The 12,572-nt window shown below is 33.9% G+C and overlaps 1 protein-coding gene across 1 annotated transcript; it reads left to right on the top strand.

Annotated features, from left to right (window-relative positions):
- Positions 1-429: 429 nt before the first annotated feature.
- Positions 430-2,613, top strand: LOC111912387 (uncharacterized). The gene is made up of 4 exons (XM_023908123.3): positions 430-692; positions 848-1,002; positions 1,718-1,822; positions 1,912-2,613. Exons 1-4 carry the CDS (start codon positions 618-620, stop codon positions 2,402-2,404), a joined length of 828 nt encoding a protein of 275 aa, XP_023763891.1. The 5' UTR covers positions 430-617; the 3' UTR covers positions 2,405-2,613.
- Positions 2,614-12,572: the final 9,959 nt, after the last annotated feature.

The raw sequence follows: 12,572 nt of genomic DNA, 5'->3' as shown, positions 1-12,572 counted from the left end.
AGGACGACAATGTACTTCATGAGTTGGAATTTATTGATTGGAATGACTTGTTTCACATCCATACCGTTTGGACTTGTTGACACATCACCTTGAAATCGATTCTACCCAGTATTAACGATTAAGGTAGGACAAAAAAAACTTCAATGAATGACTGAAACGAGACATAAAAAAACACTTACCGAATTAAAATGGTACAAAATTAATAGTTTTATAGAGTATTTTTCAAATGTAAATAATAAATATATTATGCTTTTCATTTTATGTTGACAAATGATGTTTATCCAGTTGGTGTTCCGTGGCTTCGTTAGGTTTGGCGACTTTTCTTGGGCCCGTGTATAGACCAAACCGGTCCAAAAACGTGAGTCGGTCAAAAAAATAAAAAGGATAAAAATGATTTGTGATATAAAAGAGAGACTCGGCAAACGCCGCTTGTTATGATATCCACATCCTCAACCCTCTTGTCAGGGCGCTGCCCTCTCTCTCCTCTTTTTCTCCCCTCTCTTTGGAATCCGAATAATTCCTGAAGAATCTCATCAATTTCTTCTTCCTTTTTCTACCTACTCATCTATCCTTTCATCGAACACTTTTTCATACTTGCAGTTTTACATTCTATCGCCATGGATGCAGTCATTGAGATCGATGGCCAACAACAGCTCATCAACGCCGTTCCAGATCTATCGATCCATGACCAGGTACCCTACTATTATCGATATATATATGGATTGGTGTTGATTGTTAATGTAATTGTATGTTCTAGGGTTTTGTTTTTTTATGTGAATATGATTTTGTTGGGATGTTTGGTTTTTCGTTTTCAAGTTAATCGATCTAGGGTTGTGATCCTGGGCAGGAGGAGAAGAACGAAGTGGTTTCTAGTAACGAAGAGACTCTGCATCCGAAAACTTCATTATCTGATGAAGATCATCACGGGGTTTGTGCAATTTGTTTGAATCAGATCGCGTTACAGGAAACCGCCCTCGTAAAAGGTTGCGAGCATGCCTACTGGTTTGTTTCTCTACAATCACAAATGCCCATTTCATATAATATATCAGCGGTTTAATTCTCGATTCGCATACACTGACATATAATATATCAATTAAACACCAAGAAATGGTTGCAGTTGAATCTTTTCAGAGATAATAATAATATTACCTTTTAACTAGTTCAAGAACCAGTTTTTTGTGCCACTTTTATTAGAGAATAACAATTTACTACATCACCTTAATGGATTCTTGAATCCTATGCGCATCTGTACTGTTGGAGATAATGTTTTGGTTTATAGTATGCTTTAGAAGACACTACAGCATAAGGATTATTGTATATAATTAAAGTGATTGTATCTAATCGCTGCTTATCAAGGTATATAATTATGTGACCATAAGGAATTAAAATATGTGTTAGATTTTCTTTTTCAAATAGATAAGACAGTGTTATGTAATACGATCTCAACAGTGTTACACCTAAATCCTACTTTTTGTATGAAAGTACAAGTTATAAAATTGTGACAAGATTATAACTTATAAGGACAAGATTTATTACACGAAGGTATTTAAAGAAAAAAAAATGAAATGTTACATTTTGTAATGAGAACGCAAACAAATATGTGAATTGTGATTCATCTGAAATACATGTGTGCTTAAAATCTAAATGATTATATGATGTGACATGCTAAAATGCTAATAAAATAAACTCGTAACCCAAATCATCTTTTTATATATAGTGTGATTTGCATCCTCCGATGGGCCACATATAAAAAGGAACCAACTTGCCCACAATGCAAGAACCCATTCGAGTTCCTCAATATCCATCGTTCTCTTGATGGCAGGTATTGAAATATTTTCCCAATTAAGAATAAAAGAAATACATAATTTTTTTCTTAAAAAGTACAATGTTGTAATAAAAAGAAATGAACAGCATCCATGACTACATGTTTGAGGAAAGTGTTTGCCTCCTCTTAAGAGCCTCATGGTTCCACCCTCTACACATCGAACCCCATGAAGAACCCGAAGATCATCATCACATCACACAAGACTTCTTCTATTCATACGACTATGAAGAAGAAGAAGAAGATGAAGATTTAGATGAAGTCTACCTTGGACGCGCATCAAACATCAACATCCGTATCGGTAACCGGAGGTGGGGCCACAACGGGTTTGTCCGGGCGGGGAAACAAGAAGCCCGGCCCGTCCACCAACAACCACCGTCTAATTTTCAAGATTCCGGTGGCGCTGGCCCTTCATCGCGTGAGCCAAAGAAGAAGGAAACCGGTGGTGGTGGTGGTGGTGGTGGTGCTAGGGATGTGGCGGCGGTGGGGCGGCGGGCGAAGAGGACGATGAAACGTGAGGCGGCGGATAAGGCGGCTGCTGCGAAACATCAGCAGCATTTGGTTAGGCTCGGGCGTAACTGACTGAGTCGACTCACTGACTTGCCCTGGTTGGGTTTTATTGTTTCTCTGTACAGTGTTGTTGAATGATTGTGAAATAATGGATTTTAGTTTTTAGATATGATGATATAAGGGGTTTTAATACTGTGCAGTACCCCGTAATCTACTAGTTTATTATGATTAAGATAAGATGTTTTAATTATTTATCTGGTGAAAGTTTTAGTTCATGCTGATATACATGTTAGTTCATGTGATTGTTCCATGAAAGGTAAAATGGTCATTCCTTGTTCATTATATATACAATTAAAAGGGAACATGCTTATATTCTCATGAAATTTGTGTTGCTATATTGTTTATGCACACCAAATGTTCGATCAAATGTGTAATGTTGGATAAAATGTCTGATTTGTGTGAAGAGCATTTATTTGTTAATAAATCACTACCTTTTGTAGATCGTAGATAGTGGCCATATCATGTTTTAGGCTTGAGTGTATTTTCTTATAATAAAAAAAGGTTGAACCAAATGTGGCCTACATTTGGTTCTAACATGTAACGTTTTTAAGTCCTAAAATTTATGTAGCATAGTTTACAATACAAGATCTTGCAGTATAAATCATAAGCTAACATAATTAGAAGTGGCAATGTATTCAGCAGGGCCATAAGGAATTAAATATCCTCAGAACAAGCAACAAAAAAAAGGTTTTATTATAAATTTTTATTTTTAAATAAAAATTAATAATAAAAATATTGAGCTTTGTGCATCTGTCTATTTTGCCCATTCCTCAATGTCTCCGATGATATTCATAGGAAATCCAGCAACTAAACGTGAGTTCGGTGTTGCGTTTCTTCAATGAATCCAATATTCTAAAGCTCAGTTTTCTTCTTTCTTTTGCTGCAACAACTAGCAATATTGCTTCTTGGGTTGCATATATTTTTTAGACAAGTTGGGTCAATCTATAAATTTCATAAACGTTGACGTCAATAGTTGAAACAATGTAACGATATATCCAACAATTTATTTATGCTTATTTTTTTAAATCTTTCTTTAGGCATAACCACGATTATTATGGTACAAAATCATCATGCTTACTAAAAAATGAATCAGTGCATATGTCATTGCCCAAGATTCTTCACCATGTACTAACTTGTATAACGACTAACATTCATGACTGTGTAGTAAGTCACTTCACCCGTTGTCCATACATGTAAAACCATAAAACATCCATGTCTGACAAGATATTAGAAGTTCATGCCTTAAAACTAAACATGTACAAACGTATGACATAAGTCCAAAAATTTTCATGTAAACAACTATAAAATTTATATGAAACTCACCATGGATCTAGACACTTAAAACTTGCTCGATCTGCTAGCCCAAACTTCTACACGTCCCGAACTAGTGATCTCTAAGGCAGTATACTCGAATACTACAATACTTTACCTAAAGTGTTCCATGATGCCTCTCACGCATTCAATTCGACCAAGTGAAGTTTCACAATCATCCACGATTATTTATTCATACATATTTTATTAACAACTAAAAACATTCTAGTTTATAGGATAAACGCCATAACAATTAACAAGTTTCTTTCATAAAAACCCCAAAACAAGTAACTTGGACCATGTGCAGTAAAATTAATAACTTAAACAAAACATGTTCACTTTGATTACTTTTGATCATAGAAAAATAACCCAATCATCACAAATAGGTGATTGTGGTAAAATGGCTTATTTATAAAGTTCTAGCATTTAAGAAAACCAATTGAAGTGGCTAAATAAGTATAAAAATTGCAGACGTATATTAATGTTTATATCATAACCAAATAATAAAATTTTAAATAAAAACCATGACACTAGATTGGTAGGAGCATCAACACGTATCTGAGCTCTTCCAAAATTTAATCATCACTAAATATTGTTTTTAAAACTTTTAGTAACTGTTAGCAAAAAGCCAAAACACTGGATAGGATAGAGGGTGCTTGAGATTGATTATTTAATGTGTTTGTTATTGTATTCCGTGACACCAATAATCAACACTTCCAAATGTTTAGATACAAAAATGTATACTCCGGTATGGTAGAGGCAATAAGCATATTTTGATAAGTGGTTTTGTTTTGACTTATAGAAACTCTTTATCAAGGTAAAACTAAATTACACATCTTTGTTTGTTTAAAGAAAGAAAAAAAGTCAATAATATGTAATCTGTTATTTTCGGTTATTTTACACTTATAAGTAGAATTCCTCAAACATTAGAAAACAACTTATCAACTTGTTATGATTTTGTATTGGATAAGCTTATACAAACATTTTCTTTTCCAAAACTCCTTTTAAAAGCAACCAGATATGTTGATAATCACTTTTACAGAAAAACGTAAGTTATTTTAAAATATCGATCCCAAACATCACCGACTTAGTGTGCACCTCAACCTTCCTCCCGGATTTCTCTCTCTTCTTTGCACCGCCCTTGCTCTGTTTACCCAATGTCATTTTTTGAAGATGGTGTAGTAAGGTCTTGTATAGGGTGCATTAGACACTTGTATGTTTCACTTGTAAGATGAAAAGTAGCTCTAACATGGTATGTGTTGTGAATCATAGTATACCAGTGGTTCCTTATATTTAAGTCTTTCGTAGATATGATTTATATACATAAATCTTACAACCATTGACTAACCCAACATTTTTCCCTTTATAGTTTATATAGAGATTCATATGTATTTGTAAACACACTTGAAACACTTATATGATCAATGAGAATGTTGAAATGAATCGTTAAGTTGAGGTAGTTTCCATCAATATGTTATCAACACATTGCTCACACACGACAGACGCATCATATTCAATTTTTGTCGCTCTAATCACACGACAATTTTTTCTTGATGTATTCAGGTAACAAGAAAATCGATTATCAACATCTGGTTATCTAAAAGTCATAATTATACGATTTTTTCTCTACATATATTTATCTATGCATTCGTTTTGTATGATAAAATAATTATTTATTTATGTCATATAAATGGTTTTTGCTGCTTAGGATGCATAAATGGTCTTCTAAAACTCTTAATATTCATATGAAAAAAAGAGTAAAATCCATAAAAAGTATTCTAATTTTTTATCACCCATATATATATATATATATATATATATATATATATATATATATATATATATATATATATATATATATATACACACACACACACACACACACACAGAGAGAGAGAGAGTTAATTTGAGAAAAAATAATTTTATGAGACCACAAGACCAATTTTTTTTAGTGAAATATTCTAATATTTTATTTTTCGTAAAAATATATTCTAACATTATATGTTTTAGAATATTTCAATGTAAAATATGTTGAAATTATTGGCTTAAAATATTAGAATATTACACATATTTAATTTTTATAAACATTAGAATATTAGAATATTTCACTAGAAAAAAATGATCTTACGGTTTCACAAAATTAGACCGTATCATATGAACCTAACACTATATATATATATATATATATATATATATATATATATATATATATATATATATATATATATAGTTAGGTTTATGTGAGACAATTAGATTTTGTGAGACAAGGGGACAAAATCTGAACCTTTCATCATAAATAATTTAGGGTTGAGATTAAAACCAAAAAAGTTGATGGAAGGCGGTGGCAAATTTGAAATTATTTCAAAATTTAAGATTATTATAAGGATGCGGGGGGCTATTCTTGTCAATTTTTTTAGTCACCTTGTAGTACTGAAATAAATTGTATCCATTTTAAATATTTCTTTCTTAAATGATTTCAAACCCTAGAAGTTCCGTCGCCATGAAATCTGTCGATTGATATCTTTCATCAGTCTGATAAGCCTTTGATTCTAAGAAATCTCATCGATTAAGATTGAAACCTTATTTATGGTTACCTTTGATTCTGATAAAAAGTTCCTTCCCAATCTTTCTCGATTAAAACCCTAGAAATTTCTCAAATCACCCGATTAAAATCCCAGGACATAAAGTGAGGATAACGGGAACGGGTAATCGCGTTGAATGATTTGATGAAAATAATAAACTTAATTGTTGTTGGTTGAAAACCCTATGTGCTCACCAGGCTCCGAAGCCTGACCCACTCAGTTTCTTGTATTACAGGTAGTGACAATAGAACACAGGAGTGATGATCCGATGAGTGATCAATGGATTATAGGTCATTAGAATAATAAATGTTGTAAGGCATATTCTACTTCTGTTTATGCTTATGTATTGTATTGACAAATGACATCCCAGTGTTTTTAATATAATGGACACCCATTCCTTTAGGAATTCTTGGATAATTTACTTATCAAATTTTGGGAATAAATTCCGCAACATATTTCTTCAAAAGTATACTCTGATTTTTACATAAGACATAAACAAATCGTTTTTTTCTGGCCGTGAAATTGGGGATGTCACAGTTGATATCAAAGCATTAGTTTAAGAAAACTAGGAATTTGTAGGATTTCTAGACTTAAACTTAGAATGCTAAGTGATGATTGCGAGATAAGTGTCTACTATATTTTTGTAACATCCTATTCCGAATTGACTCCTAGTCTGGGGCTGTGGCCCGAATATCGGTCATCATCAGGATTAGGGCTTTTGAAAAGGTGGGATCTAGGCCCATTTGGGTGCGGGTGATGTATTGTAAGTGATCCGGGTGTTCGATTCGTGTTTTGGAGCCTAGGGGTATTTCGGTAAAGTGTTAGTTGGGCTTTTGTGAAAAATGGATTTTTGTTTGGAAGGTTTTAAGAAAGGTATGGGTTTATAGAAGTGTAGGTCTTCTCGTTACCTTTCTGTGGATATAAGGATCGTCGGAAACAAGTTAATAACGAAGAAGTTATGGCCTTCGGAAGTTTTGTGGTTTTCAGGCTTAGCCAAGTACGCAGGGCGTACTAGTGAAGAAGGTAGTATGTCACACCCCCGAACCAGACGGCGGAAACGTCTGAGGGCTCGCGTGACTTAAATTGAAATATCATCACAATGAATATACATGAACAAAACATACATCACCATCATTAAATAGTACAACTGTCATTGTTCACATCAAGTACATTGTTTAAACATTACATATCAGTAGCATAAATTGTGTGAGAGTCACAATACATAGCATCCTAACACACTTGGTATTTTTCTTCAGCTTATCTGTTACCTGAGAATACAAGTTGTTTTGAAAACTTCAACATATATAATGTTGGTGAGTTCATAAGCATGTTTGATATAAAATTTGTTTGTATCGTTTGTGAAACCCAGAATATCCGATATTTTCTGTACAAAAGCTGTTTGCGAAAAAGATGCGATGATCCCATAAGTGCATATGTATGTGATTTCAAAACAAGTAAAAGTGATTGTTATTCAAAATTGATTATTGTATTATAGTTGTTGAGAGTAGGAGTGAGTAATGTTGTTCCCCCGGAAAACCTGATGTTTTCCGATATGAGTAGTCTGATAGTTTTGGTACTATTGTATCATCACAACGAATGAATATGCTTTCTCATTATTACTTAGATAGTATTGGATCTCTATGTGAGCCGTTATAACCATGAATAATAATGATTATTTCGTCTGTCTTGGCATTCTAGCGAATGCCGACATTGAATTAAGATTTTGTCACCCTAGACTGACCGAGTCTAATTATAGCGAACAACTCAGGTGTGGGGGAGTCACCCCTGTATAGATCTATACACAAATTCTCTCTCTCCCTCCACGAGACTCTGGTTATAACTACAAACTACGACCGACACTTATTAATGTCACCCGTTATTTCCCACTAAACCCAACTGAAATTGAATAACCTTGTTTAACAACCTAATTTTTGTTTACTTGAATAAAAGGGGGTAAGCCTAACAGACGGAGAGAAGAGGGCAGCATAGGCCCACTAATCATGTATGTTATTATAGGCTATCGAGTATGCGATGGACACGCTAGCCCATCATGCATATGATTGGTTTGGACCTTACTATCATTTCAAATGGGCCACTAAGGCCTACTAGCATGTAAAAGCCATTGAGGGTCCATTAGGCATGTAATTGGGTCACCGGAGGCCCAATAAACACGTGTGATTATATCGGGACCAATAATCATGATATTGGGCCACAAAGGCCCAATATCACGTATAGAAAGTATTTGAGCCCAACCTTTGAATCGCTTATGTTTTATCGAGTTTAAGTTCGTATTGTTGGTATTTGTGGTATGCTAAATGTTTATTCGCAATAACGAAATATTTTAACGTTTGATTTATAACGAAGTTTTCATTATATATATATATATATATATATATATATATATATATATATATATATATATGACAAAACTTCAAAAATGGTCCCTGTGGTTTCCGAAAATATCAAGTTTAGTCCCTAAGTTCAAAAAACCTCACAGATGGTCCCTGTGGTTTCAAAACTTTTAACAAATGGTCCTTCCACCTAACTCCGTCAGCTTTCTACAGTTAAGTGAGGGGCATTTTTGTCATTTCAATGCATAGGGACCATTTATGAGGTTTTCTCTATTTAACAAAAAAAAAAAGAAAAAAAATATAATTAAAGGGTCCCACCCACCTTCTCTCTCTCTCTCTCTCTAAAACCAAAAATAGTTTATAAAAAAAGCAGAATATTGAATTTAAATCGATATATCAAACCAAAATTGAATCTGAAATCAAGATTTCCAAATCGAGGCTCAAATTAGTTGACATCAAGAACACTTTTAAACAAACCCAATAACAACAAGCGAGATAGACCACAATCTCAGTCGATGAAATCTCAACCCTAGAATGTTGGCCACTGATATGAATTAGAGCAGATTAACTATCTATCTCTCTTGTCGACTTCCACCTCCCAGCTAAAAGCTTAACACCAAATTTTCCTAAAAGATTGTAGTTCGTGGGTTTGAAAATCAAACCAAATCTAGCCACAAACTAGAAATACATTAACAAAATCGAAACATTTATCTGAAATACATTAAACGAATTGGGCCAACAAATATTAGAGACATAAAGATGAGCAAATTAACATAGATGAAAGAGGGAAGGACATGGAGCCTTCGGTGGTGGAACATCGGCTGTAAACCTAGATCCATGGAAATCAGAACCTTCATCGCCCTATTCTTCGTTTTCAACTGTTGAGCTGCACCTAACAAGTATTGATGAATGGTGGTGAAGGTCGGTGAATCGGACCGTGGAACGGTTTCTGCTTCGATTTTCTTGTGATGATAAAAGATGAATACAATTTTAGAGGAAGATGTTGGTGGCTCCTATAAACTTCATCGCCCCATCCAAATCCAGAAATTGAATATGGTTTCAAAAATTGTGCATCTTTAGATCTCGAAGCTCTTTATATTTCTCTTTTCCTTTCATCGTTGATGATTTAGATCTAGGGTGAAGAACATGACCAAGCATGAACAATGATGTGTTTCCAGCTTTGTTAAAGTGTGTTTCTTGGTTTTGATAGAGTAGTTTTTCTTGATTTGACTCCCTTCTTGAGAGAGAGAGAGAGAGAGAGAGAGAGACCCTTTAATTAAATAATTCTATATATATATATATATATATATATATATATATATATATATATATATATATTTAAATAGAGAAAACCTCATAAATGGTCCCTGTGTATTGAAATGACGAAAATGCCCCTCACTTAACGGTAGAAAGCTGACGGAGTTAGGCGGAAGGACTATTTGTTAAAAGTTTTGAAACCACAGGGACCATCTGTGAGGTTTTTTGAACTTAGGGACTAAACTTGATATTTTCGGAAACCACAAGGACCATTTTTGAAGTTTTGTCTATATATATATATATATATATATATATATATATATATATATATATATTAAAACCATGTGTTATAAACTTGATATTTTTAACCAAAAAATTTATAATCGTATAGTTGGACCAATAACATTTAGATTGACCATTGTGGCCCCCTTTTCTATAAAAATGGCACTTTTAGTCCCTTTTTATGAAAATTGACATTTTTGGTCCTTAACCATTTTTCTTGACATTTTCCACCCAAACTTTATTTGAATAGTAATTTCAGTCCAAAACCGTTGCATTTTTCATTTCATCCTTTATTTGTAAAAAGTTACATTTTTGGCTCAATTTTCATAAGTTTTACAATTTTGACCCCAAAATAAAAAACTTTGCATTTTTAGTCCAATTTGGTAATAAATTCATTTTCAACCCCTGAAAAAGTTTATTTACGTTTTAGACTCATAGATTGTTAAGTTTTCCATTTCAGCCCCTCAAGACTTCATTTTTTTCACAACCTTGGGCCCAAAAACTCGTGAGGCCCAATTTAAAGCCCAATATGCTAAATTTTATGTTTTTGACCCTTTGAAAGGTATTGTTTCCATAAAAATCAGCTTTTATACTACTAAACAACTTATAACCCTCATAAGCCCGAGAATCAACAATTTACACCCAATCTTTGTTATTTTTGCAAAAATGACACTTGTAAGGTTCTTGGGTTTTGTTTTTCACTTTTTAAACTTAAGGACCCTTAGATCTATGATGTATGTTGTTTATTATGTTTTTGTTTATGATTCTTTCACCCTTTTTGCTATAGATCTCGAAATATGACAAATATTACATATTATCACAACCAAAAATTAAAGAATTCACATATAGCATGCAAAAACACATAAATCATCACATAATACTTGTATTCTCCCCCAAAAACAAGTAAAAACCGAAAAAAGGGGGTATGAACTCACTTTGAGGTTTGTTGGTTCGGTTTTGAGGAAGATATGGAGAGATTTTTGGTCCTAGAAACAACTTGGAGAGACTTTCGAACTTGGAGGAGTTCTAGGAGATTAGATCATAAAAAATGCTATGTAAGAAGGAGTTTTTAGTATTTAGATGGAAGTAGATGTTTGTGTTGGATACAAACTTACCAAAGTTTGAAGAAAGCTTGATGAAGATCCTTAGAAAATCAAGAAAATTTCGAGATATCTTGATGGGAGGTGGAGGATGATCTTGAAGGTGGTTTGGAGAAGATTTGAAAATGTGTGTGTGTGTTGTGGTCTTCGGCCGAGAGTAATAAGAAGAAGAAGAGAGAGGTGAGTGCATGGGAAATGAGAGTTCTTGGTTACATGTTGAGTGATTGCCTAATTATCCCCTAAACAAAAATGAGGTGTCAAGGCATTATAATCCCCATTAATCTCATTTCTTTTTTTTTTATATATGTATATAGTTGGTCCGAGAGGGAGAAAGAAGAGAGATGGAATGGGCCTTTAATGCTTGGTTCCAATAATAGGAGGTTTTCGGCCCATTGGCCCCTTAGGATAGTTCACGGCCCAATTTTGTATAAAAGAATGGATTTATGGTCCATGAAAGCTAATTGAATAAGCTATGGCCCAATAAGGCCCATTAAGGTAAACCAATTCATTTTAGATTCATTATGGCAAAAAATGTTAAGTTTTATGAAAGTGGGTCCAATTAGGGCCCATTTAAGAGTCCTAAGCCCAAAATAGTCAAATTGGAAGCTTATTGGCCCATTAGGCCCAATAAGGAAATCCTAGTCCATAATGGACTTAAACTGGGATTTTTAGGGTTTCCAATCTTTTGTTGACCATTTGAAGTATTTTCATAGAGTGTTTGATGGAATTTTGTTGTCATTGAATAAACATCATGCATGTTTTCAAGTTTTAGTCACAAATGTCATCATTGTTAATGTTTACAAAAGCATTAGAATTCCTAGTTGTGATATAGTACGTGTGGCGTACCTTAGAGTACGCTGGGCGTACTGACTAGGATGCTCGCAAAGGTTCCCAGGAGTACGCTGGGCGTACCATATGTACGCTGGATGTACTCCAGTCAGATCAGAACCCTATTTTAGGGTCTTGGACCCTATTTATGCTCCTTATCTCATAACCTAACCCTAATATCTTCAGCCTCCATCCCTCTAAACCCTAGAAATCGTCCTCAATCACTCATGGTGGCATTTTGAGCTTATGGAGTCCATTTTTGGAGTATTTGGTCCATTTTCAAGAAGGTGGAGCTTGATTTACAGATGGGGATCAAGGGGAAGCTTATGGATCTGGCTTTCGGGACTCATTTTCAGCTTGATGAAGGTATAAAGCTTTGAACTTGATCATTGATATCTTAGATCTCTTACTAGTGAGTTTTACTTCATTTTGGTCCCAAAGATGAGATCTAGTGGTCTTGATTTCATTC

The sequence above is a fragment of the Lactuca sativa genome, chromosome 2 (assembly GCF_002870075.4).
Source record: "Lactuca sativa cultivar Salinas chromosome 2, Lsat_Salinas_v11, whole genome shotgun sequence".
In the NCBI taxonomy this organism is placed as follows: domain Eukaryota; kingdom Viridiplantae; phylum Streptophyta; class Magnoliopsida; order Asterales; family Asteraceae; genus Lactuca; species Lactuca sativa.
This window is presented reverse-complemented; position numbering and strand designations above follow the sequence as displayed.

Excerpts from the sequence above, each read along its gene's own strand:
- LOC111912387 (XM_023908123.3), top strand. The coding sequence starts at position 618 with ATGGATGCAGTCATTGAGATCGATGGCCAACAACAGCTCATCAACGCC. Across the intron at positions 693-847 it reads ATCTATCGATCCATGACCAG|GAGGAGAAGAACGAAGTGGT; the intron begins GTACCCTACTAT and ends GATCCTGGGCAG. Across the intron at positions 1,003-1,717 it reads GGTTGCGAGCATGCCTACTG|TGTGATTTGCATCCTCCGAT; the intron begins GTTTGTTTCTCT and ends TTTTATATATAG.